Below are 27723 nucleotides of genomic sequence, written 5' to 3'. Positions count from 1 at the left end.
AAATACCATATGCTAACACATATATATGGAATCTGAAAAAAAAAGTGGTTCTCAGAACCTAGGGGCAGGACAGAATAAAGACACAGACGTAGAGAATGAACTTGAGGACACTGGGAGGGGGAAGGGTAAGCTGGGACGAAATGAGAGACAAGTGAGACATATATACACTACCAAATGTAAAATAGATAGCTAGTGGGAAGCAGCCGCATAGCACAGGGAGATCAGCTTGGTGCTTTGTGTCCACCTAGAGGGGTGGGATAGGGAGGGGGGGAGGGAGCTGATTCACTTTGTGATACAGCAGAAACTAACACACCGTTGTAAAGCAGTTATACTCCAATAAAGATGTTAATTTAAAAAAGAAAAAAAAAGAATCTGCCTGCCAGTGCAGGGGGCAGGGGTTCAACCCTCGTCCGGGAAGATCCCACATGCCGCGGAGCAACTAAGCCCGTGCGCACAACTACTGAGCCTGCACTCTAGAGCCTGCAACCCAAGTACTGAGTCCGCGTGCCTAGAGCCTGTGCTCTGCAACGAGAAGCCACTGCAATGAGAAGCCTGCGCACCGCAACGAAGAGTAGCCCCTGCTCGCCACAGCTAGAGAAAGCCCGCGCGCAGCAGCTAAGACCCGACGCAGCCAAAAATAAGTGAATAGAATTTTTTTAAAAAAGCACTTAGAACAGCCCTTGGGACACAGTAGGAACTCAAGTATTAGCTAGTATTATTTACTCTAGGAGGGTTTCAGTTTGGGCCAGGTTAATGTATTTGAAAGGATAGACTTGAATATGTGCTATTCCTTTAAACTTGAATGAATTTAGAAGTTCCACACATTTCACTCTCTAGGATTACTTCTTTCTCTTTTTTGAATAGATTTTTTAATGGAAATAGAGAGTTAGTGCAAATATCTGTATCCTCTAGATCTTTTGTTATTGTTAATAGAGGAAGTAAACATTACAGAAAAGTTTGGGTCCTCTGAATCTCTGCCCCATGCCTCATATCCCTTCCTCTCCCCAGAGGCAACCACCTTCATCTATTTTAATAACTAATCTCCCTCTTTTACTTTTACTATGTATATATGTATCCATAAATAACAGTGTATTACCTTTTCTATTTTACAGAAAGAATCTGCCAGATGTATCTTTTTCAACTTCCTTTTTTTCATTAAACATCTTTTACTTGGAATAATTCTCCTAGGGTAACTTTGTTCAAATGTTCTGGTGGTGCCTTACTCTTGATACACTGTATTCTGGGTACATACTTAGCAGAATGCTCTGATTCACTCCTTTAATTGGGTAATTTAATGTTAATGACATCACTACATAATAAACTGTTAAGTACATTTATAATATGTTTATCATATGAGGGAAACTGGGCTTGGTGTTGAGATACAAGGCCAGATAGGAGAGGTACACAAATAACCCATTCTTACCTGTGTACCTTTCTTACGCTTTACCTCTCTTCTCTTTCTAATCCCTTAAGACCTAGTTCGCATTCTAAATCATCAGGAATTTTTCCTCACAGTTCTCGCCCATTTCCTGCCTAATTTTGACTTCTTACTTCTTGGCAATTACATGCTCTTTGAGTTCTTAATGTGTGGGTTCTTTCTCTGATTATATCAGAAGTTACAAACTCAAAACCTGTTGGGGCCAGGCAGCTAATGGAGATGAATGATACTGGGTGGGTATTGTGGCACATTAGAGAGTATGGCTATGACGAAAAGAGACAGTTCCTACTAAGCTCCAGACTCTTACTGCCATGAAGTGATTATAGTCCTAGTCTGCTTAATCATTTTTCTGACATATCCCTATTTTAAATGTTATCAGCTAGATTGACAATATATATGTACATAAACATTTCAAAATACATACATATGTATATATATAATATACCGTGTGTGTGTGTGTGTGTGTGTGTGTGTGTGTGTGTGTGTGTATGTGTATGTATATATAACAGTCCAAAGAAGTGTCTGGTGGTTGTATGCAGCCATTTTGTGATCTCTTCCCTTTAGCAACCTCTGAATTAAATGATAAATTCTACCAAGAATCTTTCCTTTCATGGCTTCCTTTTGTTGTGAGAATTAATCTAGCATAATTTTAAGTTAGAAGGTACTTCTAAACTAACTTGATCATGGGACTTCCCTGGTGGTCCAGCAGTTAAGACTCCATACTCCCAGTGCAGGGGGCCCCCGGTTTGATCCGGTTAGATCCCGCATGCTGCAACTAAGACCTGGTGCAGCCAAATAAATATTTTTTTTAAAAAAATAAAATAACTTGATCATTTAGACTGTGTTTTAAAGGCACATTCATGATGATGATTATTAATTTAGAAAATGAGTACATCTATGTTTCAGACCCATTGTTAGGTTTTGGGATAGTAAACAAATGGTACTATTCCTACCTTAGAGGAGTTCATTACGTATTGAGGGGATCGTTGGGGGAGGTTGAGAGGTTGACTTCCATGGGAAGCAGCCACTGACTTGGAGATAATCCTGCATGAGTTTTATTAGAGAGTGAGCCTGGGATCACCACCTGTGGGAGAGAAGGAAGCAGAAATGAGCTGAGGAAGAAATTGAATTGTGATAGTATCTTAATGAAGGCCTCAGCCAATCCATGGAGAGTATGAAGCTAGGATCACCCTTCAGAGTACCCTAAGGTGGAGCAAAGGTGCCTGGCTTTTGGATATGGTCTATCCTCCGGAGATGATCTGACCTTGGGTGAGGCAGCTCTCCGCTGTTCTGAAGAGGGCCGACAGCTGAGGGCAATCTTTTGGTAGTACTTTTCAGCAGCTGGGACAACAAATCCTTGAGTCCCAAAGAGATCTGTGTAGTTGGTGTTATCACGGGTCCACTATAGAGTCAAGATAGATATGTGTAAACAAATCATAATGTGCCATGGAAGCCCAAAGGAATGACTAATTGCTGAAGGGAGTTTGAGAAGGCTTATAGAAGAGATGTCATTTAAACTAGGTTTTGAAGAATGAATTGGTACGTTGTTTGGTAGGGGCGGTGGGGGGGGGCATTTTTCATGAGTCACTGACATTTCATAGCATATTCAGGAAATTGATTTGTTTGAAGAGCAAAGGGTTTAATGTATTAGCCATTCTTTAATTTTCTAACGATCATGATAAAAATAATGAGGCTGTTTCCAAAATCTTGGTTTGCTTCCATGGTGATAGTCTTTTAAAAAACACTTAAAATCCCTGTGTGATCAGGCTTGAGGCTAAACCAGGCTCATCCTTGCCAGAACCAAAAAGATAGGCTGAGCTTGAGTGAGAAGCTTTTTTTCCAGGAGTCTAAATTGGATTTGGTCCCTGTATTGTCCTTGTTCTTGGGTCTGGAACAGATGAATTTCCTTAATATACGGCACATGTTCTTGCTTGTTTCTTAGTATCTTCCATCCTAGGATTGAAGGTGTCCATGGGAAGTCAGAGGTTAAACTGGGGATCTACCACTTATCACTTCTTTGACCTTGGGGAAACTTGCTGAACACCTGATCCTGTTTCCTCAACTGTAAAATACAGGCGGTGATGCATAATACGATCCTTTTAGGGTTGTTGAGATAATATATAAGGGCTTGTAAACTGTGAGGTGTTTCTCAGGATATTTTATTACTACTTAAAATCCTTTGTGGAATATATGTGTGATACTAGGTTTTTATGTTAGGATAAGACTGTTTAAAATCAAATTTTGATTGTTAGAAGTTGTGGATTTGGTCTGTAGAACCTAGTGCCACTGAAACCCTAATTAACACTAAAATCTTCTATATGAGGACAGATTTCATAGAGAAAAACTATTAACTAGGCTTTTGAATCCTGACATGTCAGCTGTTTGGAAGATGTCAGATTTACATGAATAGATTGCTATTTGTGGGGTCGAATAAGAAAACAAATGGCAGATTTAGCATGATAACAATATTACACCTCAGTATTTACCTTACTGGTGACAGGTCAAAAAATTTAGTCAGCAGATAAAGTGGATTTAGTAGGGGCTGTGACCCAAGACTGCAGTGTGAGAGAGAGTACAATCAAAATGAGTTGGTCCAGACATCTGACCCCTAGCATAACTGTCAATTCTGAATGAACTGTTGAAAAGCAGAACAATAGTACTTCCAAGAATATTTCCCCTGGAAGGGAGAGTCACCAGTTAATATGGTAAAGGTCCAGTCTGTCACTTTGTGACACCTAATAAATTGGGAAGGCAGGAAACTTCAAGCAGATCTCATTACTGAAAGAGAAATGATGATTACCTAAATATAGCCTCCAATTCCAAGGGAATGCATTAGAGTCACTTGAGGAACCTTTCAAAATGCAAATGCCTACATCCCAATCCTGGACATTTTGGTTTCTAACTTCTGGAATGGGGCCTAGAGGCTTGTACTTTCAAAAGCTTGCCATCTAATTCTGATGTGGCCTTCTTGAACCACTGGTTTCAGTGAGCTTTGTTTAATTGAAGGAGTTATTAAATTCCTGGATGTTAGGATAAAGAACTAAGTGCTGGAATTTTTTTTCTAGGGGAACACAGGGGGCAGAATGTTGCTTTCTATAAAAAGCATTTCTTATTTCACCGTTTTCCCAGTGTTGCACAAAATGTTTTGGATGTTAGAATACCAAAGTGCTAATGGGACACTGGAATATTGTGGGTGGGGCACACCTCAACATGTTATTGATACGTTTAATTCTATTATATGAATGAGGCGTATGATTTTACTAGAAGAAAAAAACTACTTCATTATGTGTAAATAATAAAAAAGCCATCATGCCTGTTATAAAATCCAAATAAGCATGATTGACTATTTTCTGAGTTTTCATATTTAAAGTAGTTTACTCATTATTTTCTTGTCTGCTGGCAGGTAAGTGGTAGCAGATGTCCTAAGTTTAAGGAAAATTTATAGAGGGGGAAAGTGTTTACTTTTTTAGTAAACTATACCTTTACCTTGTTTTCATTCAGATCTAGGTGGGGGAAATCAAACTTCATTTTTGTACTTGTTGGAACTTTGGTCCAATTCATTAAGTGTGACTGAGTGTATAGTTTGGATACTGGAGGGGACTCATTCATATGCAGTGGGGGTTTTGACCAAAGGTTTTCTGTAATATTCCCAGAAGAAGTAGAAGATAGATAAGCAGGGGACCATAGAGAGTAGTGTTAAGAAGTAATCTCAAAAAGAATGTCAGGGCACCAGAATCTCTGGGATTTAGAGATGGGAGGAGGAGGTGTGTATAGTTTGAAGAACAATATTACATCATTTTATATACAAACAAATGGGAGGAAAACTTTACAATGCAAAGTGTTGAAACTAAAGCCTGACAAAAATTTTAGCTTCTCAGGTGGTTGGGATAAGAGAATATCCTTGTAATTTTTAATGGGTATTCTGCATAACTTACTACGTGGGACATACCAAAATCTGGTATAGTAGACCTGAAATCTTTATTAAAGGGGGGCTTAGGTTTTTAAAAAAGGTCGAAAAACATTGTTTTAAAGGGATGGTTGTTGGTGGGATATGAAGTTTAACTTCACATTATGGTACTAATTCATTTCAGCTCAACTTTACGAAGTCTGTTTTATCATATAGAGTTTTAGGATATTGAATGAGAGTGAACGTTATGCTATAGTTTGAATAGGCCTAACTAAATTTGTAGAATGATACATTTTTCTGAAAAAAATTCCATTGCGCTCTGTGGTCTTTAAAAAGTGATAATTTTTTTCTTCTTTTCAGCTTTCTGAAGATTTTGAAGATGTTTAATAAGTCATTTGGAACACCCTTTGGGGGTGGCACCGGTGGCTTTGGCACAGCTTCAACATTTGGGCAGAGTAAGTTTTAAAAAATAACAAATGAGGGAGAAAAATCTTAAGCTATTATTAAGAATAAATCCACTCCAGTAGTTTTAGATAGGAATTAATTTATGCTTTGGTCTTTATAATAACTTTGAAAAATGACCAGGATATGATCTTGTTAAAATTTTCTAAAAAAAAGAGAAATAAGTTCTGAGTTTTCATGGTTTTCTGATCATCAGTAGAAGGTATTTAAAGTATTGTTATTAATTGGGTCTTTTGGCAGAAATTTATAATTTGTTACTAATTTTCAGACCAGAAAATCCTTTTTTAAATATTGAAGTCTAAAATGCAATTATTGGGACTTCCCTGGTGGCCCAGTGGTAAAGAATCCGCCTTACAATGCAGGGGACGCGGGTTCGATCCCTGGTCAGGGAACAAAGATCCCATATGCCACGGGGCAGCTAAACCCGCGTGCCAGAGCTTGCACACCTCAACTAGAGAGGCTGTGTGCCACGAGCTGCAGAGCCCACATGCTCTGGAACCTGCACGCCACAACTAGAGAGAAGCCCGTTTGCTGCAATGAAGAGCCCACGAGCTGCAGCGATGATCCCGTGTGCTGCAACTAAGACCCAACACAGGCAAAAATAAATAAATAAATCTTTAAAAAAATGAAATGCAATTATTGAGGGACATACTGGCAGTCCAGTGGTTAAGATGCCCTGCTTCCACTGCAAGGGGCCCAGGTTGGATCCCTGGTCGGGGAACTAAGATCCCTCATGATGCGTGGCCAAAAAAATAAAATAAAATGCAGTTACTGAATAACTGCTCTGAGATTTGCTCTGTGAATAAGAAACAACAGTTAAACTGTCAGAGTCCCTAATTCCCACCAGCCCTCTTGAGATCCATTTCCCCTTCCATTCCACATAGCACTAGTTGCCTATAGCAACCCTTACTCACTTTTAAACTTTTTGTTAAAAATTTATACTTAAACACAAAAACAGAAGGAATGGTATAACGAACTCTCATGTACTTATTTCCCAGCTTCAGCTATCAGCATTTTCCCGATATTGTTTTTATCACTCTCTCTCTTTTTTTTTTTACGGTACGCGGGCCTCTCACTGTTGTGGCCTCTCCTGTTGCGGAGCACAGGCTCTGGATGCGCAGGCTCAGCGGCCATGGCTCACGGGCCTAGCCGCTCTGTGGAATGTGGGGTCTTCCCGGACTGGGGCACAAACCCGTGTCCCCTGCATTGGCAGGCGGACTCTCAACCACTGCACCACCAAGGAAGCCCTATCCCTCTCTTTTTAAGTGGAGCATCTGAACAGTTTTTTAATGGAAATCCCAGGAACTTTAATTCATGAAGATTTTTAAAAAGCATAACTACCAAACCTCAATCATTCCTAACAAAAATATTAGAGAAAATTTTTACAAGTGTCCCCTGACCTTTTCTTAAACTATTTTATATATCTAGGTCCTTGATTTTTAACCAAGAGTGCCCACCAGGTGGATTCTTAACCACTGGACCACCAGGGAAGTCCAGAGTCACTTTTTTTTTAATTAATTTATTTATTTTTGGCTGAGTTGGGTCTTTGTAGCTGCGTGTGGGCTTTCTCTAGTAGCGATGAGCGGGGGCTACTCTTCGTTGCCGTGTGTGGGCTTCTCAGTGCGGTGGCTTCTCTTGTTGCGGAGCACGGGCTCTAGGCGCGTGGGCTTCAGTAGTTGCAGCACACAGCCTCCGTAGTTGTGGCACACGGGCTTAGTTGCTCTGCAACATGTGGGATCTTCCCATACCGGGGATCGAACCCGTGTCTCCTGAATTGGCAGGTGGATTCTCAACCATTGCGCCACCAGGGAAGTCCCCAGAGTCACTTAAAAAAAAAAAATTTTTTTTTATTGAAATATACTTGATTTACAATGTTGTGTTAGTTTCTGGTGTACAGCAGCATGATTCAGTTCTACACACATTTTTTCAGATTCTTTCCCATTATAGTTTATTTTATAAGATATTGACTACTTTAATAGTTCCCTGTGCTATACAGTAGGACCTTGTTGTTTATCTCAGAGTCACTCTTGGAGGTTTGTTCCCAAAATACATATATCCCATCATAGAACTATGGAATTAGACTCTCTGGGATTGGAAGTTGAACATGTGTATTTTGAAAACTTCCCAGGTCATTCTGATGTGCTCCTCTAATTAAGGACCATTCATCCCAGAGACTGTGGAGTGTACGGTGTCTGGAGAAAATTTTAACAGTTTTTTGTTTCTTTTGTTTTTTTTGTTTGTTTGTTTGTTGGCTGCGTTGGGTCTTCGTTGCTGTGCGTGGGCTTTCTCTAGTTGCGGTGAGCAGGGGCTACTCTTTGTTGCGGTACGCAGGCTTCTCATTGCGGTGGCTTCTCTTGTTGCAGATCACAGGCTCTAGGCACATGGGCTTCCGTAGTTGTGACTTGCGGGCTCTAGAGTGCAGGCTCAGTAGTTGTGGCGCATGGGTTTAGTTGCTCGGCGGCATGTGGGATCTTCCTGGACTGGGCTCGAACCCGTGTCCCCTGCATTGGCAGGCGGATTCTTAACCACTGTGCCACTAGGAAGCCCAAATTTTGATTATTTTTGTCTGTAGTTCATAGTAGCTTGGCACTCTTTTTTTTTTAAAACCTGTCAACATCTTTAACTTATTGAAAAGTTATAAGCTATTTAGCTTTGTTTCCTTACTTTACCCAGGACAATGAATAAAGTGTGGCTTAATATCAGCTCTGTTATAAGTAGTCTGATGGAATTTTGAAAAAATAGTTTTTGGATTAGACCAGTGGTCCTATTCAAATGCACAATGTTAAGAAATATTAAAATCCTCTTTCATTGGGCCACCTAGTTTAGATTTTATTCTGACCCTGGATTTTGCTTTATCAGATACTGGTTTTGGCACTACTAGTGGAGGGGCATTTGGAACATCTGCATTTGGTTCTAGCAACAATACCGGAGGCCTGTTTGGAAATTCACAGACCAAACCAGGTAGGGGCTTTATTTGGAATACAGTTGGTTTATTCATAGCTGGTATAGGGCTTCACTTAGTGACTCCAGTCTATTTAACCCTTTTTTTCCCTTCTCTGTCTCTCCAGGAGGCTTATTTGGTACCAATTCATTTAGCCAGCCAGCTACCTCCACAAGCAGTGGCTTTGGGTTTGGCACATCAACAGGAACATCAAACAGCTTGTTTGGAACTGCAAGCACAGGGACCAGTCTCTTCTCATCCCAAAACAATGCCTTTGCACAAAATAAACCAACAGGCTTTGGGAGTAAGTAGTAAATCATTGGATTTCTGCATCTAACAATTTGATTTGCTTATTGAATGTGTTCTCTCTTCTCCTTTTCCCTGTGTTCACCCACCTCCTTTTCTCACCACATAGCAAAAACATGGGGAGAGGAAAACTCAAAATGGTATTGAAAAGTTTAATAGGCTGGAAGGGAAGGGGTACATCTCTTCAAGAATGGAAGTCTGAGGGGCACTGGTATTTAAGGAATATGCAGAGGAAGAGGTACCTGATATAGAATGACCAGAGAATAAGATGAAAAGCCAGGTCAGAGTACTGTCATAAGTGTCAAGAAGGGAGAATTTCAAGGAGAAATATGTGTAGTTAACTGTAGTATACTGCAGGGGCACCTTCCCCTTTGTTGTTTCCTGCCTTTGTTGTGCTTTTGGTTTGAAGAGATTGAAGCAGGAATGGTAAGTACTGGATGTGACATGGTTACTCCTCCATTCCTTAGCCATGGCAGGTGTTTTTAATTGATGGCTTCTTTTTAAGTCTAAATGTGGCCCAGGGGTACTTCACCACACAGTTCTTTGAGGCAGAAACACAGCTAGTTGCACAGGTGTGCCCTGTGAGTTGATGCCATTCCCAGCACTGGTATGGTAGAATAAGTTAGCCAGCTCTCAGTATTTTACAAAGGGAAAGTTGTTTGAGGGGATGTTGAAATATTTAACCATGACAATGTAAAATGCAATCTAAAATACTGATTCAAAAGAGATATGCCTATTTACTTTATATATTAGGACATGTTTTTAGAAAAGAAATAGTTTGACTGCCAGTGAGAAATCACATTCCTCTTAACTTGGTATTAGGATGTCACTTAATATTAAATATTGGCAAATAACTTTGTATTGCTTACTGCTATTTCTGGTACCATATGTGTCATTTCTTTAGAAGTAGTATCTTATATTTTGAAAAATACATTCCTTAGATAACAATTAAATTCTCTGATATGTAATTTTTTTAAACTCAGCTATTTGGGAAAGTAGATTTATTTCTATAAATGACCAACATGCCTACTAATTTTTCTAAATTATTTTTCTGGGTGAAATTTTATATTAACCTATGTGTGGTTACCCTAATGGGACCATTTGTTTGTTTTAAACTTTTTGGTTATATGTGGGTGTTTGTAATAATATAGGTAAATAAAATATACTGTGACTCTTGTTCAGGTCTGTTGTGGTAAGGCATTGTCAGAAAGACAAGTTCATTGAGCATCTGGTCTTACCAAGAGAAATAAGATAAAATATTTAATGAAACAGAATACTATTTCTTCTAACTTGTTGTTTAAGTATGCCCAAGGACTTTACAGACACTTAGCTGACTAAAGATTCAGATTTTGTTTCACTTCAAAGTTGTGAGCCTAGAACTGTGTGTGTCTGTATGAAATATCTGTTTGAAGGTACTTGCTAGGGAGATTTGAAAGATAGAAAACCTGAGGATTTGGAAGTAATGCTGCTCTAATGCCACAGGCCAGTTCCAAGATAGCTTACGGATTCTTAAATTCCTTACTGTTACCATCCCATTTTTCTATCTAATTTATAGATTTTGGAACAAGTACCAGCAGCGGGGGACTTTTTGGAACTACAAATACCACCTCTAATCCTTTTGGTAGCACATCTGGCTCCCTCTTTGGGCCAAGTAGTTTTACAGCTGCTCCTACTGGGACTACTATTAAGTTTAACGTATGTATTGTCTTTCGATCTTTGTGGAATATTTTTGTCTCCTGTATGTTTTTTTGTAGGAGGAATCATAAAATTTCTTCTCTTTCCAGTTATGCATAGCTTAGTCTCACTCTTCCTGAAATATGTGTTAAGAACAATATCTGGGAATAGTTGTATAGTAGACAGGAAGAGTCATGAAACATAAATCTAGATTATAATTTATATTTGAATTATGCTCAAACCAATTAAATTTGTATTCACAAGGTTGATTACAGTAGTCGTTGATTACAGTTCCCTGATGGCTTAGTGGTTAGGATTCCAGGCTTTCACTGTCGTGGCCCGGGTTCAATCCCTGGTTAGGGAACTGAGATTCCACAAGCCTTGTGGTGCAGCCAGAAAAAAAGAAGTATCAGGTTGAGCTTGTATTTACTGTGTTCATAATTGGCCTCTGAATCGTCGACCGTTCTTTACAGAAGTAAAGAAGGAATGATGGGGCAAACTGTAAAAATCATTGAAAATAGGGCCTCCTTAAGGAGCTGTATGTAATAACTCATCAGTTTCTGTGTGCCAATTAGAAATAAAACTTTTGTTGGTGAAATGGCAAAATGAAGCAAATGAGTTTTGTGTTTTCTTCAGCTTTTTTGAGAGAAGTTGGATAGAGGGTTAGAATTAAAGATTTTGTTTATGAAAATACATGGAATACCACTTGATGTAAGATACTACTTGATGTGATTGTTTTGGAGATACTTAGGATAGGCTGGCAGTGCAGTTAGTCTAATGGAAATCTCTGGCAAAAGTAGGGATTGGCAAAACTTGTTAAAATTCTTCTAGAAAATGAAGAATTTCTTAGGCAGGGTGATGAATTCATAATACTGAATTTAGAATCCTGAATTTAAAATAAATATAAATGATAGAGAAAAATACTGTGTGTTGTCTCTTAGAAAGTACAGTAATTGAGAATACTAACAATACAAGTAGGAAACTTTAGTTACCTAGTGCCTTTTGCCTCATAAGCTTATAGGGGGAAAAACCAGGCTTCCATATTTCATAAATGCAACAATAGTCACAAAGCAGACACTTCAGAGCAGAGTAGGAATTAGAACTCAGAAATAGAGGTTTAAATGTATATATTGGGTAAATTGGATGAAGCTTCCCTTATGCATATATTATTAAGTGTATTTTAGTAGATAATTGAATGGCTTGGTTATGGGATTAATCCCTGGGTTTTTGATAACTATTTCTGAGATTGACTTATTTAGATAACCTTGATACAGGGAGAGATCAGGAATGCAGTGTATTTAATCAAGCACTCTTAAAACTGTTCCGTTAAGTAAAGAACCTAGGGGACTGGTTATAGAGTTCAGTCGTTGAAGAATTGTGTCTGGGAGAGTAGGGTTATAAAGCTTGAACTTAAACGTTTTCTTTAGACTTTCAGATTTGCCTTTATCTTCCTTTGCAGCCTCCAACTGGTACAGATACTATGGTTAAAGCTGGAGTTAGCACTAACATCAGTACCAAGCACCAGTGTATTACTGCTATGAAAGAATATGAAAGCAAGTCCCTAGAGGTCAGTAAAATGCATTACAGAGTATCACTCTAACCTTTTGATTCTGTTGGGAAGCAGCTTTTTAAAATGTTTTTGATTATTTTTTAGGATTTATGTAAAAAATTAACCAAATTATTTTTTTTCATTAATACATTATTTATAGTTATTTGTTGTTTTAGGCAAGGATGATATTCAGCTTGTATGTACAGGTATAGTTTTACTAATAGTCTATTCTGATTGGCTGTTGCTCATACTACACTGGGCAGTGTGTGCACATGCATGTGTTTTTAGTAAACTCATGCAAAGTCATAAGTGTGCAACACAATAAGTAAATCATTATCAGCATCCCTGATGTCCCCTTTGGGCCCTGCCCCCAGAGTCACAATCATCCCCTTCCAAAGATAACCACTATCCTGACTGCCCATGTTTTGCCCATTTTTGAATTTTACATAGATGGGATCTTATATTACATACTCTTAAATCTGTCTTTCAACATTGTGATGTTTATCCATGTTGTTGTGCGAAGTTATAGGTTGTTCATTATCATTGTTGTGTGATAGTTCGTTGTACATTTTGACCGTTCATCTCTGGTTGTTGCTGTTGCTTCTTTTACATCCCAGACTGTGCTTGCTTCTTTGGAGTATACAGAAACACCCTTACTTGTGAGACAAAACTGTTAAACTTTATCTCTTCTTTTCCTGAGTTTTCTGAATTCCTCAGAATTGACCATCTTTTAATCAGCTAATCTTTACATTTGGGGTGGGAGTAGACAAGATTATTGTCTAAATGAAAGTATTATTGTCTATAGAAGAAAATTGAAATTAAGATGTGGTTGGTCCTTTGGCCTGTAGTTTTATGGTAATTATGGTATGGATTTTAATGTCCATTATACACTGTTGAAAATGTTTTTCTGTAATGATAGTAAGTTGACCATTCCATAGTTTTCTGTTTTTTTAATCATGGTTCCTATGTGAACATAGAAATTGAATACTAAATTCAAGTATTATTTAGCCTCCTAAATAATTTTTTTGGCTGCATATTAATTTGGAATATGTTTTCACTTACTCTAGGAACTTCGTTTAGAGGATTATCAGGCCAACCGGAAAGGCCCGCAGAACCAGGTGGGAGCAGGTACCACGACTGGCTTGTTTGGGTCTTCTCCAGCCACCTCCAGTGCAACAGGACTCTTCAGTTCTTCCACTACAAATTCAGGCTTTGCCTATGGTCAGAACAAAACAGGCTTTGGAACTAGTAAGCACTTGACATCATGTTGGGCCATATTGAGGAGGGACAGACAACTGAAAGTAAAACATAATTGTCATTTTTGTGCTTAAGTGCTATGGAGAAAAATGATTCAGGTGTGCTAGAGGAATAGGAAATGCCTGGTATGTTTGTGGGGGGTGGGGAGAAATATAGTATTAAGTGCAGATGATTAAGAAGGGCTTCACTGATAGGTGGTGTTTGATCAGTGACCTATCTGAAGAAGGTGAAGCATAAAGCTATACAGATTTCTGGGGGAAGAATATTCCAGCTGGAGGAAACTAGAAGTCTAGAAATTCTGAGTCTTTGCCAAAGGGGAGAGGACAAGGGGAAATACTGGAGGATATAGGGGAATATATATATATACATATATATATATATATATATATATATATATATGTATGTATAACTGATTTACATTTTTATAAAGCAGAAACTAACACACCATTGTAAAAACAGGCTCCAGACACGCAGGCTCAGCGGCCATGGCTCACGGGCCCAGCCGCTCCGCGGCATGTGGGATCCTCCCGGACCAGGGCACGAACCCATGTTCCCTGCATCGGCAGGCGGACTCTCAACCACTGCGCCACCACGGAAGCCCTAGGGGAATATATTTTATAGGCCTTTGTGGGCCATTGTCAAGATCTGAATTTTTATTTGAGTCAGGAAGCCATTTAGAAGGTTTAGATAAGTCATGTGATTATGAATAAAGGATCATTCTGAAGGCTGCTGTATTAAGAGTAGATTGTATGGGTGCAAGGGTGGAAACAAATCAGTTAGAAAAGCTGTTGCCCTATCCACATGAGAGATGATGTGGCTTGCAGAGAATGGTGCTATGGTATGGTAAAAGTTTCAGATTCTGGAGCCAGTTTGAATGTAGAACCGATGGGATTTATTGATGGATTGATTTATGTGGGATGTGAACGAGGGGAGTCTAGGATGATTACTAAATTACTTGATAAAAGTGTTACTTTTGCAAAAGTAATATACATATATGATTTAAAGTTCATGATATACCAAAACGTACATATCCAAAGGTCTTTTCTATTTTCCCCCTTAGCCACCAGTTTGCTTCTGTAGAAACAAGCAAAAGTTACATTTTGGGGGGTAGCCTTCTATAGAGTTACATACACAAATACACAAATGAATACACGTTTAAGTGGCATTTACATTCTTTTCAGTTTTGGTATTCTGTGATTTAGTTATCCATTATTAAGTATTGTTATTATGTCACACCCTATGCTGGATATATTGCTATGAAGAGAAAGCCCCTGTTCTGAAGAAAAACTTAGTCTAACAAGGTTAAAAATGCACACATAGACTTGTAAGTGTAGTGTGTTACCTTGTAAAATAGACAAAAAGCTATGGGGTAACAAAGGAAGATTACTTAGCCCAGCCTAGGTTCTTGGGGTCAGAGTATTTTTGTAGAAAGTAGAGTCTGAACCAAATCTGGAGTTATGTGAAGAAAGGTGGAAAATGAAGTGGTTACCCAGTTTGAGTAATGAATGAATGTAGGGTAATTTAGATATATAATCAATAACATAGATTATTGAAGTAACTAGATAATGTGAGGTTTGGCATTTCCCCCCAACATTTATTTTTCCTTTTCTTTTCCTGAAAGGTACGACTGGATTTGGAACAAATCCAGGTGGTCTTTTTGGCCAACAGAATCAGCAGGCTACCAGCCTCTTCAGCAAACCATTTGCCCAGGCCATAACCACCCAGACCACTGGCTTTTCCTTTGGTAATACCAACACACTAGGACAGCCAAGCACCAACACCATGGTAAGGAAACAGGTCTTATTTGTAGAGCTAAGTAATGAGGCTTCTAATCATGTCAAATTAACAAGTTCTATCTCTACTGCAGTTTTTAAGGGTTGGAGGTATGTATAGTAAAGGGAAGAGAGCAAAATCTTTGAATAATTAAGATATAGATTCTAGTCCAGGCTCTACTCCGTATTTAATGAGGGGCTACTGAACAAGTCACTTATCCTTTCTGGGCATATTTTCTCATCACTAATCGCTGCTTAGTGTGCGAGAATTGGCCGTCCTGAAGCTATACCTTAGGACATTGACTCCAGGCATTCTATAGAGTATAGGAGAAAATATTTATAAACTACTGGCTCTATTTCAGAAGGTTCTTTCAGCTCATTCCCTTAGGTGGAGTCAGGCAAAGAAGTTTAGTTCATTAAAATAAATAAGAGAGAACTAAAACTTAGAGCCATGTTGGATAATTGCTACTTCTGTCCAGATAGTAGAAGAGAAAGTCCTTATAGTCATTAGCAGTTTATTTCTAGGGACTCTTTTAGGGAAGTATAAAATTAAAGGTTAATTTGAGGTATGATTTATTGATTAGAATCCTTGGGATATACCTGGTTTTAAAATTAGAGATACTTTGCCTGATTAAAAAATAAAAAGTACAGGTAGATGCAAAAATCTTCAAAATACTGGCAAACTGAATTCAACAACATATAAAAAGGATTATACACTGTGACCAAGTGGGATTTATCCTAGGAAGGTTGGTTCAACATAATTTCATATTAATGTAATAAACTATAAAGTAGAATAAAGTACAAAAGCCATATTGTCACCTCGGTAGGTAGAGAAAAGACATTTGACAACCTTTCATAATAAAAACATCAAAAAGGAATAGAAGGGAACTCAGAATAGCCAGAACAGTCTTGAAAGAAAAGAAAGCTGGAGTGATGAAGTGATGAAGACAGTGTAATACTGGCATAAGGCTAGGCATATAAAATCAGGGGACTAGAATTGAGAGTCCAGAAACAAGTCCTCATGGTTAATTGATTTTCAACAAGAGTACTAAAACAGTTCACTACAGAGAGAATCTTTCAACAAAGAGTGCTGGGATAATGGTTTTCCATGTGCAAAAGCACGAGGTTGGACCTTTTCTTTATACAATTGTGGTAACTATAAAAGCTTAAAATGGATCAAATGTAAGAGCTAAAACTATAAAACTCATAGAAGAAAAGGAGTTAGGCAATGATCTGTTAGATAGTACACCAAAAGCAAAAGCAGCAAAAGGGAAAAATAAATTGGGCTTCTTCAAAGTTAAAAACTTTGGTGGGTCAAAGGGGATACCATCAAGAAAGCAAAAACAATACCTGCAAATGGGAGAAAATATTTTCAAGTCATATATCTCTCAAAGGACTTGTGTCCAAACAATTAAGAACTCTTATAATTGAATAATAAGATAGCCCATTAAAAAATGGGCCAAAGACTTGAATAGACATTTTTCCAAAGAAGATAAATGACTAATAAGCACATGAAAAGGTACTTAATATCAGTAGGCATCAGGGAAACTGCATTTCAAAACCACAGTGAGATATCACTTCATATCCACACTAGGAAGGCTATAAACAAAAAGAGAGACAATGATAATGAATGTTTTCAAGAATTTGGAGAAATTGGAACCCTCATGCATTGCTGTTTGGAATATAAAATAGTGCAGCCACTTTGGAAAAATTTGGCGATGCCTCAAAATGCTAAATGTAGAGTTAACATATGACCCAGCAGTTGCACACCTTGGTATTTCCCCCAAGAGAAATGAAAACACAAGAACTTGTATACAACTGATCATAATAACTAAAAGGTGGAAACAACCCAAATGTCCATCAGTGATGAAGGGATAAACAAATGCGGTATATCCATACAGTGGACTGTTATTCAGCCATTAAAATGGAATGAAGTACTGATACATGCTACAACATGGAGAGACCTTTTAAACATGCTAAGTGAAAGAAGCCATTCACAAAAGACCACGTTTTGTATGATTCCATTCATATGAAATGTTCAGAATGGACAAATCTATGGGAACAGAAAGTAGATTAGTGGTTGGTTGCCTAGGAATGGGGAGTGACTGCTAATGAGTCCAGGGTTTCTTTTTAGAGTGATCAAAATTTTCTGAATTTAGAGTGGGGATGGTTGCATAGCACTGAACATAGAAAAAACCCACTGAATAGTCCACTTTAAATAGGTAAACTTTATGGTATGTGAATTATCTCAATAAAGCTGTTTAAAACACTACATTGAATTCTCAATTCAGCTATATATAGCCCATTAATGCAATATTTTTCTTTTGTTGACTAATGCATAAAAAATCTTTAAACATTGGATGATACAAACTTTGCTTATTTGAAATTGTGTAGTTTAAAACAAATGAAGACTTAACATTACACTACTGCCTTTGTCCAGATTAATTTCAGCTGATTATTTTCAGTTATTTGATTCAAAGTCCATTCCCCAGCTCAATATTAATACGTTCTTTTGGCATAACTCTGAAAATGAAGCACCCTGTCATGGCATTTTGTTTGCAGTGTGGCAACCCTGTTATCTCTTAGAGCACAAGAGTTAGTATAAAGTCTTTATAGCTGTCCAGGACTGTGTTGCTCATCAGGCTTAGATACAGATACGAATTTCTGGTCCTGCCATTTAGGGGCTGTGACATCTTGGGCAAGTTTTTAACTGCTCTGAGCCTTATTTTCTTTTGGAAAATGGCCCTGCGTTTCCGGGTTGTTGTGAAGAAAAGAAATGTTCTATGTATTTAGCATAATGTCTGTCACATAAACTTAAAAAAATGACAACTATTATTAATAATCTAAGACTTTTAAAGACAACTGACTATTGTAGGTTTTCTTGTAATCTAGATTACCTTTTACAGGGTTTATTTGGAGTAACCCAAGCCTCACAGCCGGGAGGTCTTTTTGGGACAGCTACAAACACCAGCACTGGGACAGCATTTGGAACAGGAACAGGTCTCTTTGGGCAGACCAGTACTGGATTTGGTGCTGTTGGTTCGGTAGGTTTTTGCAGTTGACTATAACTTGAAGATATGTATAAATCTGTTAAAGGAATTTCTAAGAAAAATCTGTCTTTGGGGAATTCCCTGGTGGTCCAGTGGTTAATACTCAGTGCTTTCACTGCCATGGGCCTGGTGGGTTCAATCCCTGATCAAGGAACTAAGATCCTACCAGCCACTCAACACAGCCAAAAAAATAAATAAATAAATTTTAAAAAAATAAAGAAGAATGCTGAATTTAAAAAAAAGAAAAAGAAAGAAAAGTCTGTCTTCAAGTATTTTTTTGGGTTATAGTGTATGATTTGATACTAATAGTAACTGGAAACTATTTGGTAAGTTAAAAATAGGCAACTTATAATAGGTTTATTTTCAAAAAGTAAGTTCTTTTTAAAACTTGTTTGTTTCAATACTTGTGTGGAGTTTACTTCTTTTAGTAAAATTTCACTCCCGTTGGTTAAATTGTTGAGTTTAAGTTGAGGTGCTTTTGTTCTTAAAATCAGGTATTTTTTTTCTTTTTTAAATAAATATTTATTTATTTATTTAATTTTTAAATTTATGGCTGTGTTGGGCTTTCGCCGTTGCGCGTGGGCTTTCTCTAGTTGCGAGGAGAGGGGGCTACTCTTCGTTGTGGTGCACAGGCTTCTTATTGTGGTGGCTTCTTGTTGCGGAGCACAGGCTCTAGGCATGCAGGCTTCAGTAGTTGTGGCACGCAGGCTTCAGTAGTTGTGGCTCGTGGGCTCTAGAGCGCAGGCTCAGTAGTTGTGGCGCACGGGCTTCGTTGCTTCGCGGCATGTTAGGATCTTCCTGGCCCAGGGCTCAAACCCAGGTCCCCTGCACTGGCAGTCAGATTCTTAACCATTGTGCCACCAGGGAAGCCCCAAATCAGGTAATTTTAAATTCCTATTTCTAACTTCTGTTTTGGGTGATAAGTTGGTATCGTATTTGTTAATTAAATATTTTTGGTGGTGATCAAGCTGTTAAAATTGTTGGTATTCTGAAGGTCTTCATGCCACTGGAGGCTTAACTGAATTTTTTCCCTTGTTAAGTCATTTAAGTAAAAAATTACTATATAGGAATACACTTGACCTAAAAAACAATAGTAAATACCACTTAAAGAAACTATATGGCTGTATTATGTATGCATTATAACAAGCTTTGAACTTCAGTTTAAAAAAAAAAAAAAGAAGGAAAAGTCCCCAAATCATGTGGTTGTTTTCATGGAGATTGAAATCTATTATTTCTTATTTGAGGTGAGAAATTGAGAAGATTATCTAATGCTTCAGAAAGTTATTTTTTAACAACTTTATTGGGATATAATACATTTGCCATGCAATTCACCCTTTTAAAGTTTAAAATTCAGCAGTTTTTAGCATATTCACAGATTGTGCAGCTATCACCATAGTCAATTTTAGAACATATTTGTCACCCTAAAAAGAAACGTCATCCCCATTAATAGTCACTTCTCATTTCCCCCAAGTCACTTCAGGCCTGCTGTCTATGGATTTACCTATTCTGGACATTTCATAGAAATGGAGTCACATCTTTTGTGACTGACTTCTTTTACATAATGTTTTGAAGTTTCATCCATGTTGTAGCATATTTAAACTTTTTACTGTAACTCTTCTACTGGCACGTTAAATACATGATAATGTTTCTGTTACCAGGTAAAAAATATTTGCCTTGTTTTGTTTTGTTTTGTTTTTTCTTTGTCTCACTGAAATGTTATGTTTGATGAAGGGTTACCATTAACTTCTCAAGCCAGGAGCATTCTGTCTTGTTAACCTTGCTCAGATTAGTATGTTTTTCTGATAGTTATTCATCCTTCTTTATACCTTTTTTATAAAACTTATGATATCTTCTCTCCCTTACCACACACCCAATCCAGTGTACCTAAGGTAACCTCTGTTTCCTGTTTTGGAGTGTATCTTTATACTACTTAATATTTTCCTGTGTTGTGCTCTTTTTAGACCCTGTTTGGCAATAACAAGCTTACTACATTTGGAACCAGCACAACCAGTGCTCCTTCGTTTGGTACAACCAGTGGCGGGCTCTTTGGTAACAAACCAACCCTGACTTTAGGAACCAATACAAACACTTCCAATTTTGGTACATATAAAAAGCAGGTTTGACTCTCTTAAAGTTATACTGACTATACCACACATTCTCCTGATTCATATTATTGGGAATATTTTAAAATTCTCAGGTAAGCTGTGGCTTGATATGAGGTTCCAGAGGGAAAGGTTTAAACTCAAGGACTTGGGTTGAGATGCCTGGAAGAGATGTATGTAAATTGCCTTAACTAATTTATATTCTCTTGACTCCCTGCTTTGGATAAAATGGGGCATTCAGCACATGCAGTAGCAGTACTGTGCAGAATGTTGGTTCTCTAATGGAGGTTGATTTTTTTCAAAATAAGGAATCATTTTCTTTGGATTACCTCACCAATAATTGAGAAACAATAAGTGAAACACATTTGCTTGAGATAACACATTCTGTTAGGCCAGGTTTCAAGCAGGGAAGTAGTAAACAGATGAGATTAGATGATTCTTTTTTTTTTAACTTTCTGTTGTTTTGTGTTTTGTTGTTTTTTTTGAGATTTAATGATTCTCATTGGAAGTTGAAGCCTCTCTGATTTGGGGGACTGTTCATTAGTTTTCCTATAGCTGTGTGTATTTTTGAATACATGTTCATTGGAAGAAATTTGGAAAATATATGTAAGATTGAATAACAAAAACAAACCTTATACTATTTTTCAGAGATATGCTGGAAAATTTTAAATTCGTTTAATAGAAACGTTATTTCTATTATTTTAACTGTCTTTTATAACTACCTAATTAAGTTTTCAAACAAATTCAACGTATTTTGAGATAAATCATATATGAAAAGTTCATTTCATTACCAAGGGAAATAGTGGTTGAAATATTTGTTTTAAGGATTTCATGTGCCAGATGCAACATTAGGTTCTGGATATCTAGTGGGAGATGAGTACAAACATATGGTCATTTGCCATAAGTCAGCAGTTACAGTTTTTCAGTGAGTTTTTTTAAAAAATAAATTTATTTATTTAATTTATTTTTGGCTGAGTTGGGTCTTTGTTGCTGCGCATGGGCTTTCTCTAGTTGTGGCGAGCGGGGGCTACTCTTTTCTTGCGGTGCGTGGGCTTCTTGTTGTGGTGGCTTCTCTTGTTGTGGAGCATGGTCTCCAGGCGTGCGGGCTTCAGTAGTTGAGGCTCACGGGCTCTAGAGCACAGGTTCAGTAGTTGTGGCACACGGGCTTAGTTGCTCCGTGGCATGTGGGATCTTCCTGGACCAGGACTCTAACCCATGTCCCCTACATTGGCAGGCGGATTCTTAACTGCTGTGCCACCAGGGAAGCCCTTCAGTGAGTTTTTTAATGATCGTGTACTGGAGAAAGAGGCTACATTAAGCATCCATTGGAAAGTTATATGTGTTCATGGAAATATGAACTATGTGAAGGAGATAGATAGGTCCTGGTCAGGTACCAATTCCTAAATTAATGTTTTGATTTGAGTTTTATAACCCCTTTTGTTGGGTTCATTCACTCCTAGTAATGATTATCATTCTACCTGTAATTCTTTTTGGCTGTACTTGATGAGAGAATGGTTTTGAGGCAGTAGACTTGGTTAGCATGGATATCAAATTTTGTGTATTTGTTTCTTATCTATGAAGTAAGATGGGAAAGATACTTAAGGGTTAAATCAGTGTTTTTCAGCCTTTTTTTTTTTTTTTAATCACTGTCACTCCCTCTTCCCCAGAGAGACTTTGTAGACCTTTTTCCTCTTAAAAATTATCTTCTGGGCTTCCCTGGTGGCGCAGTGGTTGAGAGTCTGCCTGCCAATGCAGGGGACACGAGTTCGTGCCCTGGTCCGGGAAGATCCCACATGCCGCAGAGCGGCTGGGCCCGTGAGCCATGGCCGCTGAGCCTACGCGTCCGGAGCCTATGCTCCGCGACAGGAGGGGCCACAGCAGTGGGAGGCCCACGTACCGCAAAAAAAAAAAAAGAAAAGAAAAGAAAATGCATGTTTTTTGATAGCATACTTCACGTTCAGAATTAAATATATTTTCTGTCTGACAAGGTGTTTATGTAGGCTGTTGTTTTGAAAATGAAAACTCTCATCTTTATTTGATATGCCTCACTACTTATGTGCTGAATTTGAACTGTCCTTTTTTTTTTTTTAAATCCTTAATGTCGACCTAGTACCTGGCATAGACTAGGTGCTCACTAAAAGTTTATTAATGAATAAGTGGGACCCTGAGAGGAAAGATTCCCTATACAAGTAGGGGTTGCAGGGTGGCAAGTTTTGTTTTACTCTTGGGTGAACTTGTCATTCCATTACCACCCCAGAGGGATCCAGATCTAACTAAGACTTTCTTTGATGTTCCTGTTGTCTTGGGAAGCTATCAACGTTGGTGTTGTGGGTAGAGGTGATCTTCTGATTTGGAAATAAGTGATATAACAAATCTGGAAATGGAATAAGGTTACACAAAGATTTGTAGTATCATATCATTGTTGGTTGCACGTTACCCAGTATGGGATTGTGTTTCGTTATGATGGTGATTAATCCACAGAGTGAAAAGGTTCACCTACAATTGATGTTGCCACATCCTTAAGTCATTCTTTAGAGTCATCAGTTCATTTTCTTAGTAATTATTCCTAACAGGGACTAGTTTAAGATTAAGTGAATGAATAGAATTATTTCAGGAGAGAAATTACAAGCAGGATGTCAACACTTGTGAGCAACAGTTTAAAGAGGTTGAAGATCTTTTATGTATTGATAAGATGGTCCTTGGTAATAAATTATTGGTTCCTCATGCTACATGGTTAAGGGGACAGTTTAGCTCTTTGTGTACATAGACATCTGATATTTTAAGCATTTTTTTAAAATTTGAGATATAATTGACATGTAACATATTTCAGATGTATTGGGTGGGCCAAAAAGTTCGTTTTTCGTAAGATGGCTCTAATAGCACTTAGTTGTCTGACTTCATTCGAAACAGTTTTGTTATATTGTATGTGACAGCATGCATTTGAAAAACATCAAAATTGGTGAATTTTTGTGTAGCCATTTTAATATTGAAGATGGAAGAAAACAACATTTTTGGCATATTATGCTGTATTATCTTAAGAAAGGTAAAAACGCAACTGAAATGCACAAAAAGATTTATGCGGCGTATGGAGAAGGTGCTGAGACTGATAAATGTGTCAAAAGTGGTTCGCGAAGTTTCATGCTGGAGATTTCTCACTGGGCAGTGCTCCACGGTTGGGTAGACCAGTTCAAGTTGATAGCAATCAAATTGAAACAATAATTGAGAACAGTAAACGGTAAACCACGCAGGAGATAGCCGACATACTCAAAATACCGAAATCGAGCTTTGAAAATCACTTGCACCAGCTTGGTTATGTTCATCACTTTGATGTTTGAGTTCCACATAAGTTAAAGGAAAGAAACCTTCTTGACCATATTTCCACATGTGATTCTCTACTGAAACGTAATGAAAACATTGCGTTTTTAAAACAAATTGTGATGGGCAATGAAAAGTGGCTACTGTACGACAGTGTGGAACGGAAGAGATCGTGGGGCAAGTGAAATGAACCACCACCAACCACACCAAAGGCCGGTCTTCATCCAGAGAAGGTGATGTTGTATATATGGTGGGATTGGAAGGGAATCCTCTATTATGAGCTCCTTCCGGGAAACCAAACAATTAATTCCAATAAGCACTGCTCCCAGTTAGACCAACTGAAAGCGGCACTTGATGAAAAGCGTCCAGAATTAGTCAACAGAAAATGCATCATCTTCTATCAGGATAACGCAAGACCACATATTTCTTTGATGACCGAGCAAAAACTGTTAAAGCTTGGCTGGGAAGTTCTGATTCATCCGCCATATTCACCAGACATTGTACCTTCAGATTTCCATTTATTTCGGTCTTTACAAAATACTATTAATGGAAAAAAAATTCAATTCCCTGGAAGACTGTAAAAGGCACCTGGAACAGTTCTTTGCTCAAAAAGATAAAAAGTTTTGGGAAGATAGAATTATGAAGTTGGCTGAAAAATGTCAGAACATAGTGGAACGAAAGGGTGAATATGTTGTTCAGTAAAGTTCTTGGTAAAAATGAAAAATGTATCTTTTATTTTTACTTTAAAAACTGAAGGCACTTTTTGGCCCACCCAATACAATGTAATGGTCTAATATTTGTATATATTGTGAGATGATTACCACAATAAGTCTAAGTAACATCTGTCATCATATATAGATAGAAATTTTTTTTTCTCATTTACCCCTATGTTTCCTTCTAGGAGTTTTATGATTTTAGATCTTATATTCAAGTCTTTAATCCATCTTGTTTATGTTGTAAGATAATGGTCCAGTTTTATTCTTTTACATGTGGTTGTCCAGTTTTCCCAACACCATTTATTGAAGAGACTGTCCATTCTCCATTGTATATTCTTGGCTCCTTTGTCATAAATTATTGACTGTTAATTAATTGTTCTTAATTTTACTTTAAAGTTGTTTTGAAATAATAGAGTTGATAAACTTTTGTCAGTAAGAATCTGTGGAAATGTGTGGTATAAACAGTGTACGTTGGGACTTACTTCCCTCCTGTGGGTTTGAGGTAGTTCACTAGTATCTTGTTTTCTGCTGTTTATGGGGTTGGAAGATCCTTTTTGGTTAAATTTTAACTCAGAAAGACAACATCTCCAAGTACATTTTCTGGGTTTTTTGGTTTTGGGGTTTTTTTCTTTAAAGAAAATTGATTGTGCTTGAGTGGGCAGTACTCCATTTTTGTGGCCATAGCTGTGAGAAGAATTGAAGAAAAGACAATGCATGAATTAAATGTATTGAAAGTAAGTCAGGTAACTTGCTTGGATTTTTAAATGACATTAGAAATACGTTTTCAAACTGTTTAATTCTTTAACTTTTGTTCTTTACATTTTTCATTCAGATATAAATTCAAATATAGGCATGACAAAGTATAATCTTAGTTGGTGACACTGACATATATTCCAAGACGCTTTCTTTATTCTGTTATGTTGAACTTGTTCACCTCCATGATACCTTTTTAAAAGACTTCAGGTGTACCACAAACAGGATTTGCTGGCCAGTGATTGGGTTTTTTTCCTCTTACCAAAAGAGATTAATGATATGTTCATTATCATTTGTTGATATTTAGCTCCAAAAGGAGTACAGAAACTGTGCACACATCTGAACAAAAGAGAAATAATAGCAGTAATGTGATGTGTAGGTGTCTTTGTGGGGAGACTTGTGGATTTTAGAGGGAAATCACAGGATTTTCTCTAAATGTTGGGTCTTAGTGAAAGAGGATGGTTTGTTCAACTCTCCATCATCTCCGATAATGAAACAATTTAATTCAAGAAAGGTTATTCATAGATTATCTTCCCTCTTTAACGTCAGCTAGCTGAGTCCTTGAATGCTCCTATGAGCTGATTGAGTCTGACTCCATTAAAGCTCCTCATGTGTGATCAGCCACACATTACTATTCATACAAGGTCCATCTGTTCAAAACAAAAGCTTCTGTAGAGATTTTTATAGGTAATCTTCTCTTAGCAAGAACCTTTAGGTTCAGTGAAGTGTCTTTGTTGACTGTCTTATTTTTTAGTGAAAGTTTGGTGGAATTAATTTTTCTTCTACTAATTAAACATGAAACAGAATGGAGGCTTTGAGTATTACGAAGGGAATGTTCCCCAAGCTCAAGCACAATCACTTTGCTTTAATATTGGGTATTATCCTATATTGAATTGATATTTCAAGTCTAAAATATAATTAAGTAAATAGGAAGACTGTGGGATCTGTTTATACTTACTTAAACTTAAAAATTAAATTAGCCTACCATTTAGGATTTCTAAATATCCAAAAAAGAAGGGATGCAAAACTTAGGGTCAGACTGCTTTGTTTTAAATTCCCTTGTACAGGACATTGAGAGTTGTGTTAATGTACAGTCCACTCATTCTTTTGTCCTTCTAGGGTTTGGCACAAATACCAGTGGGAATAGTATTTTTGGAAGTAAACCAGGACCTGGAACTCTGGGAGCCGGGCTTGGTGCAGGATTTGGAACAGGTAAGGAACTGTACCATAAGATTTAGGAAGTGATACAACTAAATCTAATTGCTGCAACTTAAGACCTCTGTTTGATCATATACATGGAAATAAGAGGCCTAGATTTTCATTTTCACAAATGGATTTAGAAAACATTCCCATATGCTTTACCAGATTTTAAAATGCTGGCACATTTATCTTAGAGGCTGTCTGTTCCTTTTGTACAAAATGTTTGTCCTCTGATAGTCCTGGTGTGCCTGGGATTTTCAGTACTTAATGTGTTATGTCAGAAGATACACATATTTTGAATTTTGGTCAGTCTTGCCAATTTTTAATTTGCCTTCCAAAAAGAATGCCAGTTTGCATTTTTGCTCATATTTTACAAAAGTGCTCATTTTTTCATACCCTTTCCATATTGTTGGGCTTCTTCATCTTTGTGTGCCTGATAGTGGAAGTTGGTATGTTCTGATTTACACTTCACTGATTACCGGTGAAGGATACCCTTGTGTATGTTTACTGGACATTTGAATCGTTCAGTTCTCTATTCATAATCATTGTTGATCATTGTTTCTTTATTTTTGAGAACGTTTTATATATTGTGGATATTAACTCTTTTAGGTTGTATGGTAAACTTCTTGAGCCTTTGAGCTTACTCAAATTCTACTACATATATTTTGCAAGAAATAAAAACTAAAAAGCTGTAGTTTTTTGTACAATGTGATCCTTAAACTTAAGCAGAATATAACATCTGACATCATGTTCTCTTCTAATCCCAGAAGGAAAATTAACTCTGGTGTGGTCTTTTTCAAGGTAGTTTGATGCTAGACAGCTTATGAACCATAAACCTAAGCTGGGATAAGATGCTGCTCTAATGTCTGTTACCAGATATTTCCACTCAGTCTTTGTTTATCATTTAATTTTGTTGATGATATCTTAATGTACAAGTTTTATTTTTATGTGGTCAGAGTTGTCATTCTCTCCTCTTTGGCTTCTGGGTCTTGCAGATTATGATTAGCAATGCTTTATTCTGTAGTCTAAGATTATAAAGTGGTCTATAACTTTTTTCCTGATGCTGTTGTCTTCTGTTCTACAATAATGTAATACCTCAACCTCTTTATTTATTCGAATATATTCGGTTTTCCTTGAACAGTCGTACCCCACAGACGATGAATCTCATTTTCACTGCTGTTATATAATCCTAATTCATGCTTTGCCCATATAAACTAAAAGCCAAATACAATTAATAAAGAATTTTACACCCCCACCTTAGCAGCAATTGATCATGTAGGG

General features: G+C 37.5%; 1 protein-coding gene across 1 annotated transcript in view; it reads left to right on the top strand.

Annotated features, from left to right (window-relative positions):
* Positions 1 to 27723, top strand: part of NUP98 (nucleoporin 98 and 96 precursor) — a 98471-nt gene that overhangs the window by 7864 nt on the left and 62884 nt on the right. The window contains exons 2-11 of the mRNA XM_007463033.1: positions 5706 to 5800; positions 8667 to 8768; positions 8876 to 9052; positions 10610 to 10749; positions 12188 to 12295; positions 13345 to 13525; positions 15156 to 15319; positions 18213 to 18350; positions 20318 to 20456; positions 26362 to 26454. Coding sequence (XP_007463095.1) covers positions 5725 to 5800; positions 8667 to 8768; positions 8876 to 9052; positions 10610 to 10749; positions 12188 to 12295; positions 13345 to 13525; positions 15156 to 15319; positions 18213 to 18350; positions 20318 to 20456; positions 26362 to 26454 — 1318 coding nt within the window. The 5' untranslated portion in view covers positions 5706 to 5724. The remainder of the gene's footprint in view (positions 1 to 5705; positions 5801 to 8666; positions 8769 to 8875; positions 9053 to 10609; positions 10750 to 12187; positions 12296 to 13344; positions 13526 to 15155; positions 15320 to 18212; positions 18351 to 20317; positions 20457 to 26361; positions 26455 to 27723) is intronic.

This window comes from Lipotes vexillifer, unplaced genomic scaffold, assembly GCF_000442215.2.
Source record: "Lipotes vexillifer unplaced genomic scaffold, Lipotes_vexillifer_v1.1 scaffold557, whole genome shotgun sequence".
Lineage (NCBI taxonomy): Eukaryota > Metazoa > Chordata > Mammalia > Artiodactyla > Lipotidae > Lipotes > Lipotes vexillifer.
Note: the sequence above shows the minus strand (reverse complement) of the source record. Positions and strands in the feature narration are given on the sequence as shown.